The sequence below is a fragment of the Aspergillus aculeatinus genome (genome assembly GCF_003184765.1).
Source record: "Aspergillus aculeatinus CBS 121060 unplaced genomic scaffold BO66scaffold_43, whole genome shotgun sequence".
Lineage (NCBI taxonomy): Eukaryota > Fungi > Ascomycota > Eurotiomycetes > Eurotiales > Aspergillaceae > Aspergillus > Aspergillus aculeatinus.
This window is the reverse complement of record NW_020291512.1, coordinates 208,064-224,472: the sequence shown is the minus strand read 5'-3', so window position 1 is coordinate 224,472 and position 16,409 is coordinate 208,064. Positions and strand designations below refer to the sequence as shown.

Here is a 16,409-nt window from a genome sequence, read left to right as displayed (position 1 = left end):
TACTAGGTAGTACTCAAGGCATGTCAATTGAAGGTAAGCTCCAGCCAGGGACAGGATTGGACGGGATCGCCAGGAACCGCACGGTGATTGTGAGGAAAGAAAGTTGGGGGCGTCCGGCCATCAACACAACAACCAGAAAAACAACACATCGACCAAAACAAACCGGCGCAAGACAAGCCCCGTGATTGGTCCAGCAGCCATCCTTGTGTTTATGCTGCTAGATCGGGTTAGCGCGGAGATAGCGGAATTGACCTTTCTGCATCAGGTTAGTCTGTGCTCACACCTGTGGCTGATCATCTTCCTGAATCACGGGACCCAGTCATCATCGTGGCTTGAGTTCTATGAATTACATCATGTCCGAAACTTGCGCGTGTATAAATCTGGTCTAGATTACAGTGATGTTACATTAACCTCTGAAACCTATGTCTTTATCCCGTTTCAGCCGAGTCCAGCCCCAGTGGGTTTAGCGCTCAGGCCTTGGTGTAGCGCAGGTACGGCTTCAGCTCCCGCACGTTGCCGAACTTCTTCTTGGCGTCCTCCGTCGACACCGAGGGGGGCACAATCACATCGTCGCCCACGTTCCAGTCAATCGGGGTCGCGATACCCTTCTTGTCCGCCGTCTGCAGCGAGTCGATCACGCGCAGCACCTCCGCCGAGTTGCGGCCCGTCGACGCTGGGTACGACATGATCAGCCGGATGGTCTTGGCCGGGTCGATGATGAAGACCGACCGGATCGTGAACGGGATCCCCTTCTCGGCGATGTTGTCCAGGTCGCGCTGGTCGATCATGTCGTACAGGAAGGCCACCTTACGGTCAGCGTCGGCGATCACGGGGAACTGCACCTGGGTGTTGGCCACCTCGTTGATGTCGTCGATCCACTGGTCGTGGGAGCTGAGGTCGTTGGCGCTCTAGAGAGTGAGGTGGATGGTTAGCGTGGTCATTTTAATGGTCATAGTGAGAAAAGACGGGGGTGGTAACGCACCAGGCCAATCATCTTGACATCTCTCTTCTCAAAGTCGTCCTTCATCTTGGCGAAGGCGCCCAGCTCGGTGGTACACACGGGGGTGAAGTCGGCCGGGTGCGAGAACAGGATGGCCCAGCTATTGCCGATGAACTCGTGGAAGTCGAGCTCGCCATGGGTGGTCTGCGCCTTGAAATTGGGGGCTGCGGTGGGTCAGAGTAAGTCAATTGAAACAGCTCATGGCGAGATGGTTATTTACCCTTCGATCCGAGGCGAAGACGGGGTTGCTCCTGGGGAATGGTGGTGAGGAAGCGGCGGGGGAGGGGTTGCACGCGGGGCTGCATGCGAGGGAGCTGGCTAGACAGCGACAGACGAGGGAGAGGGGTGGCCCGGGGAAGAGCCGTGAGAGCACGGAAGCTAGTGCGGGAGATGATGGACGCCATTGTGATGTGGATTGAAGCAATTGGCAATCGTGAGAAGAAGGTGAAGAAGTTTGACTGAGCTCCAGCGATCCTGTTTTCGTCACTCGCCCATTGCATCAGCGCCGGCGGGGATATGCACTAGCCCGTTTTGGATACTCTTGCCTGAGGCATCACGAGACTCGCTGCCTCGGGCACCAACTTGCGTACGTCGCAGCCTTTTCTTGAGTTAATGCAGTCATGAATAGGGTGCTCCCTCTCATCGTACGGATGTCGCCTAAATGATCATAATGGCAGTCACCCAAGTTGATCATCCATCCGATACGCAGTGCCAGTCTTGGCATGAACTTGGTCGTACAGTGCGGATACCCAGAAGCCCAGACTCCTACATTTTTCCCCTGGAGCAATAATGCTATCGTGGATCATCTATGAAATACCTTTCATCGCGGATACTGCCACTTATAATCAGGGCTACTCCACACGTTATTGGTCAATTTTTTGACCTGTCGCCATGTGTTCGTGGACGGAGCGGGGTATTTGATGTGCCAAGAATACCATCGTAATCGATAAGCGCCCTTCTCTCAGGGCTATGCCGCGGCTGAGTGACAGGTTCGAGTATATTTAGTCTGGAAGCTATTTCTGGCCAATAGATGGCTCAATTCGGGGCGATTGCACAATCTGGATCTCATGAATGGTAAGCACTAAGTTGGCCTGCATCCACCAGGGCGTCTATCTGGAATGTCCATCACAATCGCTTTGGCACCATATATAATCACAGCGCTATCACCATGGGATCTGACATCAACCTCCATGATGCCTTCTTCCTCCGATCCTTGCCACATTCTGTCATCTTGCTTGCTTTGTCCTGCACTGTCAGTCGAGCACCGAAACAAACACATTAGAAAGGTTCAGTGACCACCAAGGCGACACACGAGGTGAAAACAGAACATGGAGAGCGCTACAGGCGATGACGGAACCACGGTCGCGACAAGAACATCGACACCCGTCTCCATTCCCGGATACTCGGGGGCATACAATAGGGGGCCTTACACAGACACATTCTCCCCTCCGATAACATGCCGTCAATCAGCGACCATGTATACGGCCGACGACGGCGCAGGAGCAGCAGCGGGAACAATTTATTACGGACACTGGTGGTCAGGGGACATGGCCTGCTATCCCACAGGCACCATTCCAGCCACCTCGTACACACATTTTCAGTTTTGGTACTCATATTACTGTCAGTATGCTCATTATACTTAGAGTTGTGTTGCCTAACCACTGACCGCCATATTGAATAGACAGCCCTGGCTACTACTGTCCGAGTAGTTGGCACACGGCAGCGACCTTAGCCGATGGCTGGGCAGGCGAGATACTCACCGGGAGTCGTAATGGCGTCCTGTGTTGCCCCAGGTAAGCAGAAGCCTGCTCAATGGTTCATCAAATCGTGCGACCTAGTCATTCTAATCTTTCCTCGTCTCCCCCGTCTCAGCGGTCTCACCCTCTACAATAATTGGACGCATGCGTGCGCGACATCCGTCTCTCCAGGAGACGTCATCACCCTGGTGACCAACTTTGTCGCACTTGAAACCACAATATCCTCCTCATCGGTTCTGTTTCAAGATGGAATCCCGCTCATCCGCGACGAAATCATCACAGCCAACAACAACCCGTCGACCACTATCACCCCGGCCCCAACGCTGTCTCCCACGACCCCTCAAGCGACAGGCGGCACGGCCACGCAAGTTCCGACGCAGGCCACAGCACAAGCAACAAAGAATACTTCGGCTGGTCTCTCGACAGTTGCCAAAGTGGGGATCGGAGTGGGCGTAACGCTCGGGGTGGTCATTCTCGCCGTGGCGGGATTATTCTGTTTCATCTGCTCTCGACGGCGCAGAAGACAACCTCTGCGGCACGGTCCATCCTCAAATCAGCCAGCGTTTGTCCAGGAGCTTCCCTCAAAATCATATCAGAGACCTGTCGAGCTGTCTGCGCGTCCGTATGTGAGCGAGCTCGAAACCCGAGCTCATGCGAGTGAGTTGCCAGGGTAGTCTCTGAGTCTGATTCATCTGAGCCAGAATCCTGTGCAGTTTGACGCATCTTTCCAAATAGACCTCCGAGCAAGATGCACATGATACCATTTATGTTGCCTTACATAATATATGACTATTTTGATTGACCTCACGCAAGATAACACCAGACCATAACTCCAAATTTGTAAATGGTAACGGGGTCCTTGAATGGCGCCATGCTCGCACAACTACAATTCAGGTGAGTGTGCCTTCCTAACTTTGCACGATATCGGTGAACTAGGTCTGGCTAGGATAGCATCGGAATTGGTGTGCTCGGGCTATGATATAGCGTTGACAGCAATACCCCGGGCGCTTAACCCAGCCTTAGGCATCTGCGGGAGACAACGTCCGAGCGCACTTCGGATCCGTCTTCCCACAGCACTCTAGAAATTAGCGGTCAACATTTTCCTTTGGTCTATCTTTGGAAGTTTGTGTACTATTTATGGTTTGCCATGTGATTATGTGACCAAAGCTGAGGATATGGATCAGTGCTAAGGTCGCCGTTATACCTCTTGACCTCTCTCGCATCAACACACAATAAACATGTTTTAGACAGCCACGAAGCTCTAGGCGGGGAGACAAATCAAATAACCACTAAGAAGATCTCCTCACTTTCCGGCAGCGAACCCACACTCTGCATACTAGGTTGTGCCTATCTAACTAAGCTCCAGTATATATACTTGGGGCACAAGCCATCGCCAAGCTAGCCTCACCAATTACTTGGATATCTGTTTTGTTGACGCCTTGGGCACCGAGACTGGCAGCCGCTTATCATCACCGGGGGAAGCTTATCAACATTGGGACTCCCCGCCACTATTCCATGAAATTCCTCTCTGGTCTTATTGTACTAGCGAGATGAGAACGATTTGTGCCATCATGTCCCGGTGTTGTCCATCTGTCTCTACATTGAATGCGGTAACCCATAAGTTCATCCGTGAATCGGTAGCTTGGCCTTCTCAACCCCAGTGACCCATCAGCCTAGCCCTAACTCGGTAAAATTATCTGATCTTTCGTACGATTCTTGCCGGACGTTCGTCGCGACAGGATAATATTGGTCACATGCCGAGCTCACTGTAGCAAATAGATCTGAATTACGCAAACCATAAGTTCATAGTCCCAACATGCCAGGAAGGAGAATAACTATCTACCAAGAGCAATCAAACACGAACAGACAAGCAAATTATCACCGGGACGACAACATTGTGTCTGTTCGACAGCTGACACGTACTTTCCACAAGGATGATGGCATGAAACACCGAGAGTAGGAAAGTGAGGCGAGCTGGGCCAGCATAAGTGCAGGATCGTTAGGCTCATAGATAGACAATGCAGTATGCCTCTTCCGTGCTCGGGAACAGCTCCTTTGCAGTACATGATTTTTATATTCGTCAACATAAAGATGCTGATACGTATTCCACAGTATGCAGACAGCCACATACCGTCGGCCCCCAACTCAACTATACCCCGCACCGACACCTACGGCCTCAACACAGGCACCCCTTTCTCCGTCTATCCAGACCACGATGCCGCGACTGTGAAGAGTCTGAAAATCTGGGAGGGCCGCGCGAGCGGCGACTCAGCGGGATTATGGGTTGTCAAGGGTTTGCGGGTCACCTGGTTCAACGACGAGCGCAAACCGCGCTACGACCACCCACAGGACGGGGACCAGCTCAAGATCCTGACATTCGCGACCGACGAAATGATGATGGAATGTAGTATCCGGGCAGCGTGGCGCGTGGCTGAGATTGAGATCGTCACTAGCCGGGGCCAGCACTTGGTGGCGGGCGGGGAGGGAGGCACGCCTTACAGGAACGTGGCGAGAGGGTCGCTGGTGGGCTTTACGGGGAGTGCGGGGTGGGAGGTTGATAGTATTTCTGTCTTGTATCGATAAGGATGGGGTTCTAGGGCTGTTCCGGGTGAACCTATTGTTGAATGCTTGGAACCAGTGATGAAGCTGCTTACGCAGGCAGGGCTACTAGGGATATAGGCGCTTTCGAGTGGACTTACTGTACTTCTGTCTGGACCCCGATAATTGTGCCGCATGATTCATGAGTGATACAATCTCGATTGAACACCCAAAAGTATAGCAGGAAATGCTCACAGCACATTCTTCGCCACAAAATCACAACGAAGCAGCAATCAACCTCTTATACCCCTCGACCGCATCCTCCAACTCCCGCACGGTGATCGCCTCCTTCTCCCCATGCGTGACCTCGAACCTGCCCGGCCCATACAAATACCGCTTCACCTTCCGTGTGGCCCCGTGGTCATGAATCTCCAACGAGAACGCATCCGTCCCATAATTCACCGCAATGACCTCGAACCCCTCGACACCCGTCTCGAAAAACTGCGGTGGTGCCCCGACCGTCCCATTTCCACTCCCACCGCCAAAGTCCAGAAACACGTTTCCATCCCCACCCGTCAACTCATCCACAGCAGTCTGAATAATCCGCCTGGTCTCCTCCGGGCTCCCCGCCGCCAACCGCACCGAGACCGTGGCCTCAGCATGCGCCGGTACAACATTGGCCGCCTCGCCTCCGCTGATAGTCCCGATATTCAAGGTGGAGTTACCCAGCACTTCACCCCACAGTAACCCCCCTTCCTCCGGGGCAATATACTGCAGGGAGTTTATGTGTTCGAGGACAGGCAAGATGGAGAGGATGGCACTCTGCCCGAGCCAGGGATAACTCGAGTGCGCGGGCTTCCCCCGCGCGACGACCTTGAACCCCAGCGTGCCCTTGTGGCCTTTCACGAGATCTCCATTCGTGGGCTCGCCGAAGATGACGGTGTGGAAGCTCGACGGCGTGGGGTTGAGCTCCGAGGCGGAGAAGTGCTTCATCCCCACGCCCGACTTCTCCTCGCCGACATCCAGTAAAATGCCTACGGATGCCGTCGGGTCTGTGGCGAGAGTGTCGAGGACGGCGAAGACTAGGGCTGCGACGCTGGCCTTTGCGTCTACGGTGCCGCGGCCGGCGATGAGGAGGTCCTTTCGGTCGAATTTCCCGGTATGCGGGCTCGGGGCTGGGGGGTGAAGGGAGTAAGGGATGAAGGGGGGCACGGTGTCGATGTGGCTTGTTAACAGGATCTCGGGGAAGCGGTTGTCCCCTGCGTAGGCGTAGATGTTGAAGCGCTCCTTGGTGGCATCCGTCTTTGGGGTTACGACCTGCTTCTCGACGGTGAGGTTGTGGGAGGAAAGGAAGTCGATGATGAAGTCGCCGACTTCTTGCTCGTTTTCAGAGATGGATTCGATGGTCACGATATCGCGGTGAAAGGCGAGGAGAGGCGAGGAGGTGATTATTTGGTCGAGTGCGGACTCGGTGCTGGGACTGACTATTGCATTGTGGGAGAGGGGGTCGGCGAGTGGTTGCTGTATTGAAGCGAGAGCCAGCCTCGCTAGGGCCGCGATGTTGATAATCTCGATTGTCTTCATTGGGGCGTTGATCTTCAATAATGTCACCCCGGGAGGATATCTAATCTTGAGGTGGTAGGGTGTATATCAATTCTCAGGCTTCGGTGAGTCCGTGAGGGGAAACCGATGAATGTAGATTAGGGCATTTCTCCCCGCAATGGCGTGCCTTATCAACATCCGCCACCATGCTTAGTTGGTTCGAGATAGAACCACACCTGTTGCATTCCTTATCTACACAGAACCTCAACCATTTCCACATCATAGGCCGATCCGTTAATCTCGCTAGAGAGATGCCAAGCCATTCCCCTCACCGGAAGTCAATATCCTCCAGCACCGCCTGATTCTCCTTCGCCGCCGCCCGCCGAACCCTCTTCAACCTCCTCGTATCGACATCCACCTTCCACGTACGCCCCCAGGTAATCAGATTCATAATGATCGCCATCCCCACGAATCCCATGGCAATACCGAACGAGGTGGTATAGCGTGGCGCATACCGAGAATTGAACAACTGCGATCCCACTGCGCCTCCGATCTGCCCGTAACTGTTGGCGAAGGCAATCGCAAACGCCGAGCCGGTGGCCCCCTGCGTCGTCTGGACTCGCCATGGCCACATCATCACGTACCTGCAGCTACCATCAGCGACTGGCAAAGAATTTCGGAAGGAGCGTGCTTACCAAGCGGTGGAAAATCCGCCCGCGATGATCGTAGCGGCATAGACACCCCCGCTGTTCGGAAATGCATAGAGCACGCCATAGCACGCCTCGATGACTATCATGAAGGCGAGCGGGATGGCCGGTTGCGGGATCCTTCCGGTGTCGGCGAAGACCCCGAACGCTAGGGTCAGGATCACCGCGAACACGGCAGAGGGGATGTTGAGGAGGAGGGATTCGCCCATCGAGCTTGAAAATTGGTCAGCACTTGGGTTCGAAATCTAACTCTGGGGTTTACTCACGTAAAGCCGAGATTAGCAATCACAGTGGGCTGATAGAATGTGAGACCGGTGGTTCCGACGGTGAAGAATGCCCAACAGAGCAGGAATAGCCAGATTCTCTCGTTTCGCAGCGTGTTAATCAGCTCGCGCAGGTTGAAGTTGGATTCTTGCGCTCGAGGAGAGTTGCGGGGGAGACGAGCTTGGATGAAGGCTTGTTCCGTTTCGGAGAGCCAGGATGATGTAGAGGGAACTGATGGAGTCAGTCGGCGGTGTCAGGGTTGATATGAATGAGAATGCATACAATCTGGCAGGAAGACATATGTGAGAACACCCAGAACGATTGTGATGATCCCTTCTGTCAGAATCAACCTAGCCGCAAGGTTAGCTTCGAGGACATCGATCCAGGCATGGATCTGCAGGACGCACCATTTCCACCCCGACAACCCCCCGGTCGTCACACCGTTGAACGCAAAGGCAAGCACACCACTGATGACCGTGCTGAAATTCCCAAGCAGCGTAACCAGCACAATCCGGGGAGCTATCTCATCAGGTCGATACCAGTAACACAACTGGACCAGCATCCCCGGCCAAAGACCGGCTTCGAATAGACCCAAGAAGAAGCGGACAGCATACAGGCCCTGCCGATTCCTGACTGCTGCGTGGCAACAGAGAACGGTTCCCCATGAGACCTGGTTATATTAGACGTAAGACATATCTGGTGAGCCAATGACGTTTACCTGAATCCGAGCTTGCCAGACGGAGGGCCTGACCCCCTTGATCAGTAGATTGGACGGCGCTTCGGCAATAATGTAGGGAATCTTGACACACATCAGTCTGCATCGCAGCTATCTACGACAAAGGTGAACTCACATAATACATTGCTGTCACCAGATTATACTGATCCTTCGTCATTCCTAGCTCAGTCAAGATGTTGTGAGGGGTTCCTTTGTCCATGGTGAGTGCGTAAGAGACCTAAAACAGCTCTCGTCAGAGAACTATCCTCATAATCGCCCTTAGCATGGAAGGTCTCACGTTTGTGAAGTCGACACTTTTCAGCATATAGATAACAGCCAGAAGCGGGATCAAATGCCAATCCACGCGTCGCAGAAGCTTCTTCTCCTCGTCCGCACTCAGTGCGGCGCGTTCGCGCATTAACTCGGCATCGTAGCCTGGGATAGCCTCCCCGTTGTCAGGAATAGTGGTATCTGCATTGCGGTTGACCTGGTGCACATAGTCTCTCCCAGGGATGGGTTTCTCGTTGATGAAGACTTCTTTAGCGTCTTCACTGCCAGCGGTTCGTGCCGGTTGGACGTGTCCATCGTCAGAAGCATCCGACAACATGGTCGCTGTGTGATGTTTCGAGTTCCTGGGGGTTTGAAATGACTGCTGCTATCACTTGGGCACACGTAGCTCTCTCGATGTATTCACTTATATTTTGTGGCATTCCGATGCGGGGATTGAGGAATGTTACTATTTGCGGCTTTGATGGCGCAAGAGCGACCCCGCCGACTTCGGGCATGGTAGTGTACAGAGCATACCCCTCCTCGGCTACTTGATTGAATTGCCGAGATAACTTTGCATTAGTTTGAAGACTTTCACTTCGAGCTGCATGCACAAGTATAACGGTAGCGAATGGTGTGATTGCGATTTGTGATAACATCAGGAAGTCTCCGGGTGTTCTGGGCCCGCGTTGAAAAGTGCGATAATGACGGGATGCTGAGACAATGCAGCAGGGGGGGATGATTACCATATCTGAGAAAGGCTTTGGGGTGAGAGATAACAACAGGCACTGCTCTAGCTAATTTCTTGTGAGTATATGATGTATTCGCTATGGTGCCCAAAACATTTCTGGGTAACAGCTGAAATAGCAGACTCTCGTCGATATCTTTACTGTGACAATTACCCAATGCTGATCTGACCAACGGGCGCATTCACATACGAAGTGTATACTTCGGGGATCTTTGTCCACAAGAAATAAATGAAGGCTGTAAACGGTTTTGGAAGACACACTCCGAAGGCCAGCTATGTGCTTGCTTTCATAAGATAACTCTGTGCCAATTAGAAATGGCAAGGGGCGTGAGGTATACTGAATGCTAAGGCCCGAACACTTATTACTTTATAGTGCGATGAAAGGAAATCGTATCAAGCACGATGGCTTCGTCGTAAAAAAGACGTGAGAAGGAACTCTTGTTGGAAGGATAGCGGCCGTGGCCGGGGGGATAATCGATATTGTGGGGGAAGAATATGCAGTGTCGCAGCGCACGTCCTGCAAGCATAATCACTCATATAGCAGCGGAATTCGAGATAGCTTCTGGCCATGACAGGATCCTAGGCTAATAAGGATGAGAAGAGCATGAACGATCGACCCACATCACAGGTGCAAATGTGTTGTTGGTGCTTGAGGCATCATTAACGTCCTGTCCGAAAAGTGACGCAGGCATGACTTGGGGGAGAGTCTGGCGCCTATACTAATGCCAGAGACAGGCGCCCGTGTATTTCCCTCGCACATTTGCATTTATTCTGTCCAAAGGAACTATTGGCTAATTCACTTCAAGCGTACAAGAACCGCAAACAAAGGATGATACGCGCTGAAGGAGTGGCGGGGAGAGCCGCTGTCACTACAACTTTACTAGAACTAGTTGCCCTAACTCCAACAGTTCTCTCCACCACCGTCTCGGCCTCGAGACACAAAACAGTCATGAGAGAAAGTCGTCCCCGAGAACCATGAGAGCACTATAGGAAGAAAAGACTTTGAACCTCGGAGTGGTTTTATGAAACTTAGTTTTAAATATTTTTAATTAGGCTTTTTGCTGTTTATTTATAAAATCCTTCAGTTATATTTTAGAAAATTTGTAAAAACCAGCTTATTTCTTTTTGTAATAGAATATAGGTGTCTTATTTTTTCATAACTTATTTGAAATATAATCTAAATAAACTATCAAAATATATGTTTTCTGGTTTTTATTTTAATTATTAGTCTCCGCGGTTAATTTTTATTTAATAATAAATATCTAATAAATGATATAATCCCAGATATTAAAATTTATTTATTGACAGATTAATATATATATTAGTTTTTTTAGATTTTGCGGAGTTAAAATCAGAGTTTTTTAATTTTTATATAGCCATTTTTTGCGGTACTAATTTTTAGCTTATCTTAAAAATTTATAATCTGTTTAAATAATTATAATTATTCGCGGAATTTATGAATAAAAATTTATATTTCTTTTCTACTATATAAAATTCTTTTTCCGCGGTTAATATATAGTTTTCTGCAATTAGATTAAAAAGTTACTTCTGGTTCAGCTTTATATATTATTATTATTATATTTGGTTATTATTTAATAAGTTATTCTGTAGAATATAAATAATCGAGTTATGAAAATTAATATAATCAAATAATATAATAAATCAATAACTCTTGCAAGACTAAAAATACTAATATATTATTTTAAAATATTATTACCAATCTTTTTAATTCGCGAGATATCTGCTTTTAAATACGAAGTCGCGGTCTGCTTGCTTAATTATTATATAACCAATATCTGAGGCCCGATATATATAGATTTCCTTTCGCGGATACCGCGAAGGTGGAAGGGCTGGCTTAGCCCTTACACCGAGGATGAGAATATCCATATCTTCCAGGCTCACCGAACCGATACTCTTTTTACCGACGCACAGGTCCTGGTCTTATTAGCTATTGTAATGCCGATTAGGCTGGTCCTCGCGTCCTTAATTTTCTGCTCGTAATCCAATCCCTTTTTAAACCAGTTGAAAAGAAATAGATTTATAAATCTGTTTAACAGTATAATAAATAAAAAGTATGCTTTTCTTAAAGATATAACTATGTACGTGCTTAATATAAAGATCTTTGGTTCTATAAGAATTGGTTTAATTGCGTACAAGTTATTATAATATAATATAGGATTGTATCTGAAAATATCTATAATCTTAATAAGACTAGCTTTACTATAGGTCTAGTAGGTATTGTCCGAGTAGTCACTAGATCTAAATTTTTATTAGAAAAAAGCCTTCTTATACAGCCAAGGAATCGGAATAGATTACTTCTATTGAGTGTATTAATGCTTCTGGATGGGCTCTTCCCGTTGAGGAGCATGTGGCTGGTTGGGGCGGAGCTTATAGTGGTTAGGCCTCGCCACAGGTCGGGTTTGGGTCCAACATCAGGATCTGTATCTATAGAACGGGTCTAAATCCTAGATTTAAAACCTGAATCTACTAATTTATAAATTAAATATATTAATTTATAGATTATGTACTAAAAATTTATTTCAATATAAAGTTTTTTTTAAAATATACTAAAATATATAAAATTATTAAATAATTTAATTTAATTTTTATTTTTTTATTTTATATTAGTATTAAGATCTTATAATAATAGTTCTTATTTTTAAATTATTATATTTATATAAAATCAATCTAAAATCTAATTTATACTAGTATAGACTACTATTTTTATCTATAAAAATAATTAATAAAAATATTAAAATTAAGATATTAATATTATTAGTAGAATTTTTTTATAAAAAATTATAAATATATATTTTATAAAATAAATAATTTTAGAAAATTATTAAATTAGATAATAATCTTATTTTTATATTGTTTAATTTATATTATTGAATAAAATATATTTATACTATATTCTATATATTTTATTTAATTAATAAAATTTTTTAAATATTATAATATGAAGCTAAAATATTTATTTTCTTAATATTTATTATTGTTTAATTTATTTTTTTAAGTTTATGTAAACAGATTAAAAGAATTTTTAATAGATAAACTATAGGTTTTATAAATTTTTAACAAATAATCTATTCAATTTATAAATTATTTATAGATTATTTATTTATTTTATAATTTAATCAGTTTTAACTTTTTCTTATTTTTAAATAAATTAATTTTCTTATAATACGATTAATATAAATTATTAACTTAAAGATTAAAATATAAAAAATATATTCTATTTTTTTTAATCTAAAAGATTTTTTTTATTATAAATTTATAATTATATTTTTAATAACTTTTTATATAAAATATTCTAGTTTATTGATATGTATTTATTATTGAATTATAATAATTATTTAGATATTCTTCATAGTAGTGTGAGAGCCATACGGAAAGCATCCAGACGGAGTAGTAGATTAAGACTAGTTTGATCTATTTAATCTTTTTATTTTATTTATACTATATTTAGATAATATAATACCACAGGAAATATAACTATTTTTCTTCTTTTTTTTTACTTAAGATTTTATTTAAATAACATTATATTAATAAAATTTAGTTGGTTTAATCGGTTATTTTATAATCTTAAATATTACTTTTTCTACTTTTATTTTTTAAAGCTTTTAGTAACTAAAATATATAAAAATATATATTTTTATTATTATTAAAAAGTTTTTTCTTATTTATGAAAATCAACAGTAATAACAGTTAATCTTAAAAAATATTTATTTAAAAAAATATAAATTTAAAATTATAAATTCTAACTAAATTTCTATTACTGTAGCTATAGGCTGTATAGTAATTAAAAAATAAAAAAAATTTAATTTAAATTCTAATATATAATTAGATTATTATTAAAATTAAAAAAATTTTATTATTATAGTCTATAGATTATATAAAACTAATAAATAAAAATTAGATTCTAAAATAAACTAAATCTTAAATTAACTAGTATAAAAATTAAAATATTAAAAATAATTATAATAGCTTAAAACGCGTCGAAGACTAAGCTATTTAAAAAAAAATATAAAAATTAATTTTATTTATAAATAAGATTGATAAGATTTTTAAAAAAATATTATATTCGAAGACTTTTATAATCTTTATAAAAAAAACTTTATATATATTTTTAAATTAGTATTAAAAATCTATAATAAATTTAAAAAAAAGATTAGTAATCTATTAACTAAAATAAATAAATTAAAAAAAAAGTCTGGCTTAGTTAGAAATTAATTAAAAAGTCTTATTTTATAATATTAATTTATTAAAAGCAGAAAAAGATATTTTAAAAAATAAAATAATTTAAATTAAAATATAGTAAAATACTATATTATTTCTAATAATTAGTATAAACTAAAAAATCTTAATCTTTAGAAAAACTATAGAATTTTTTAATTTTCCGATGTTTAACAACGAAAAGAATATTATTTTTAAAAATTAAAAACTTATAATTAAATAGAAATTTAAAACTAATATTAATTATTATAAAAATCTGGTTATATAAAAAATATATATTATTAGCTGCTGTAAGAGTAATATTTATAAATATTTATTTTTTAAATTATAAATTAAAATTAAATATTTTTTTAAAAATATAATAAATATTTTATTTTATTTAGTTATAATATATATTAATCTAAATTAAAAATAGAATATCTAATTAAAATATATATATTTTAAAAGAATCTTAAAATAAAAATTTTATAATTCTTATATCTAGTTTTATTATTTAGCCGGTAAAATAGATATTTTAGTAGATTTTTAAAAATTTAATTTTTATTAAAAGCTATCTCTAAAATTTAAAAAACTAATTTTTATTAAATTTTATAAGCCTGATATTAATTTTAAATAATATATTATTATATATCCCAAAGTTTTTAAAAATATAAATAAAAATATAAAGTATTACTACTAAATCTTATCCGTAGATTATAAAAATAATCTAAGTAATAGAATTATTTTAATAATTAATAAAAATAAAACTAAAACTTTATTTAAATCTTATATAAATAAGAAAACCTGTGCTATATTATTAACTAAAAAAATACTTTTATTATAAAAAATCTAAATATCTAAGTTATAACTATTTAAAAAAGATACTTTTTATTAAAATAATAAAAAAAATTAAATCTAAAAATATATTAATAAAAAACTTAGTTTAGAAGAAGTTTTTATTTTAGATATAATAAATATAAACTAATAGTATATTAATTTAAGAATATTATTAGAATTTTTTAAATATAGTTTTATAATTAAAATCTTAATTTTAAAAAATATAATAGTTATTTCTATTTAAATTTTAATAGGTAGTAAAATAAATATTTATATTTATATTAATATTAAGTTTATAATTAAAATAGGAATATTTCTTAAAATTAAATTATTTAGACTATAGAATATTTAAAATATAATCAGATTTAATAAAAAAATCTTTATTTTTTTTAATATATATAATCTATTTTAATTTTATAATAAAAAAAGGATTTTTTAAACAGATTCTTTTTCTAGTATTAGACTTAAAATCTTATAATATAATTTTAAGAAAATTATAGTTAATAAAATAGAAAGTCTTATTAAATTATTATATAAACTAATTTATATAATCTAAAAAACTTCTACTTAAAAATAAAATCTAAATTAGATTTTTATAAGTAGTTTCTTTTAGGATTATCAGACACTAAAAAATAAACCAGATATATTAAAAGAATATTAAATAAAGAAATAAATTAATTATTAAATTTAAAAAATAAATAATAAATAACTTTCTTCTGCTAAATTATTAAGATACTTTTATTCAAAATAATTAATAATTATATAATATTGTTTTTTCTAACTATAAAATACTAGAACAGCTGGTAAACAGTAATCTATTTTTAAATAAAAAAATAATTAAAAAATATTATAATAGAAATTTAAGTTCTTTATCTTATATATAAATTATATAAAAATTGAATAAAAGCAGAATCTATAATATAAACTAAGTCTAGATATTATATAAAATAAATAAGATATTATACTTTAATAAAAAAAATATAAAAATAAGTTTATAAATAATTAGACTAAAAATTAAATAAAATTAAAAACAGCTGATTTAAAGATTATATTAATTAAAACAGCCGGCTTCTAATAATATTTAAAAAAGTTAAAATTAGAAGTTTTTATTATATTTCTATAAAAAATTAAAAAAATAATTAATAAAAAAACAAAAACATTTTTTATTAAATAAAAATAATAAAAGATTATTAAGATTCTTTTTTTTAATATTGTAACTTAGCTAAAGTATTTTTTAAATAAGTTTTAAATATTCTATTATTATTTTATATTTATAATTATAAAATCTAGCTTAATAATAAGCCTCTATTAGAATTCTTTCTATTATATAAAATAACAGCGGAAAACTAAAAACTATAAAATATTATATTATTAAAAATCTAAATAAAGATTTTATTATTTTAAGATTAGTTTTTTTTATATTATTTATTTTAATAGCTTAAAAATGCGAAGAAGATCTTTATATATATATAAATTATTAAAAACTTAATATATTAAAAAAAATCTATATTTATTACTACTAATTAATAAAATTATTAACTAATTAAAATAAATTAAAACATTTACTAAACTAAATATTAAATAGGGCTTTTATTATATTTATATAAATTCTAATTTAAAGAACCTAATTATTTTTTGAATAAAATATAATATATTTAAGTATAAAATCCTTTTTTTAAATTAATAAATAGACCAGCAGTATTTTAAAGACTAATAAATAAAATCTTATATAAATATTTAAATAAATTTATAATTATATATATTAATAATATTTTTATTTATAGTAATAATTCTTTTAAATATTAAATTTATATTAAAC

General features: G+C 39.5%; 4 protein-coding genes across 4 annotated transcripts; 1 reads left to right on the top strand and 3 right to left on the bottom strand.

The window, feature by feature from the left end:
• Nucleotides 1-360: 360 nt before the first annotated feature.
• Nucleotides 361-1,569, bottom strand: BO66DRAFT_393922 (peroxiredoxin). The gene is made up of 3 exons (XM_025647865.1): nt 1,221-1,569; nt 983-1,164; nt 361-908 (listed from the first exon to the last, which is right to left on the bottom strand). Exons 1-3 carry the CDS (start codon nt 1,402-1,404, stop codon nt 471-473), a joined length of 804 nt encoding a protein of 267 aa, XP_025501134.1. The 5' UTR covers nt 1,405-1,569; the 3' UTR covers nt 361-470.
• Nucleotides 1,570-2,175: 606 nt separating this feature from the next.
• BO66DRAFT_355140 (uncharacterized protein) lies at nt 2,176-3,848 on the top strand. Its single transcript, XM_025644840.1, has 3 exons — nt 2,176-2,620; nt 2,682-2,793; nt 2,873-3,848. The coding sequence occupies exons 1-3, from the start codon at nt 2,329-2,331 to the stop codon at nt 3,429-3,431; spliced, it is 963 nt and encodes a 320-aa protein (XP_025501133.1). The 5' UTR covers nt 2,176-2,328; the 3' UTR covers nt 3,432-3,848.
• A 1,723-nt stretch (nt 3,849-5,571) lies between these two features.
• Nucleotides 5,572-6,879, bottom strand: BO66DRAFT_413686 (putative acetylornithine deacetylase; the record flags this gene model as incomplete). Its single annotated transcript, XM_025649430.1, has 1 exon — nt 5,572-6,879. One exon carries the CDS (start codon nt 6,877-6,879, stop codon nt 5,572-5,574), a length of 1,308 nt encoding a protein of 435 aa, XP_025501132.1.
• A 213-nt stretch (nt 6,880-7,092) lies between these two features.
• Nucleotides 7,093-9,130, bottom strand: BO66DRAFT_458158 (pantothenate transporter; the record flags this gene model as incomplete). Its single annotated transcript, XM_025652200.1, has 8 exons — nt 7,093-7,481; nt 7,533-7,757; nt 7,811-8,039; nt 8,091-8,158; nt 8,216-8,478; nt 8,527-8,607; nt 8,660-8,761; nt 8,822-9,130. 8 exons carry the CDS (start codon nt 9,128-9,130, stop codon nt 7,166-7,168), a joined length of 1,593 nt encoding a protein of 530 aa, XP_025501131.1. The 3' UTR covers nt 7,093-7,165.
• Between the last annotated feature and the right edge of the window lie 7,279 nt (nt 9,131-16,409).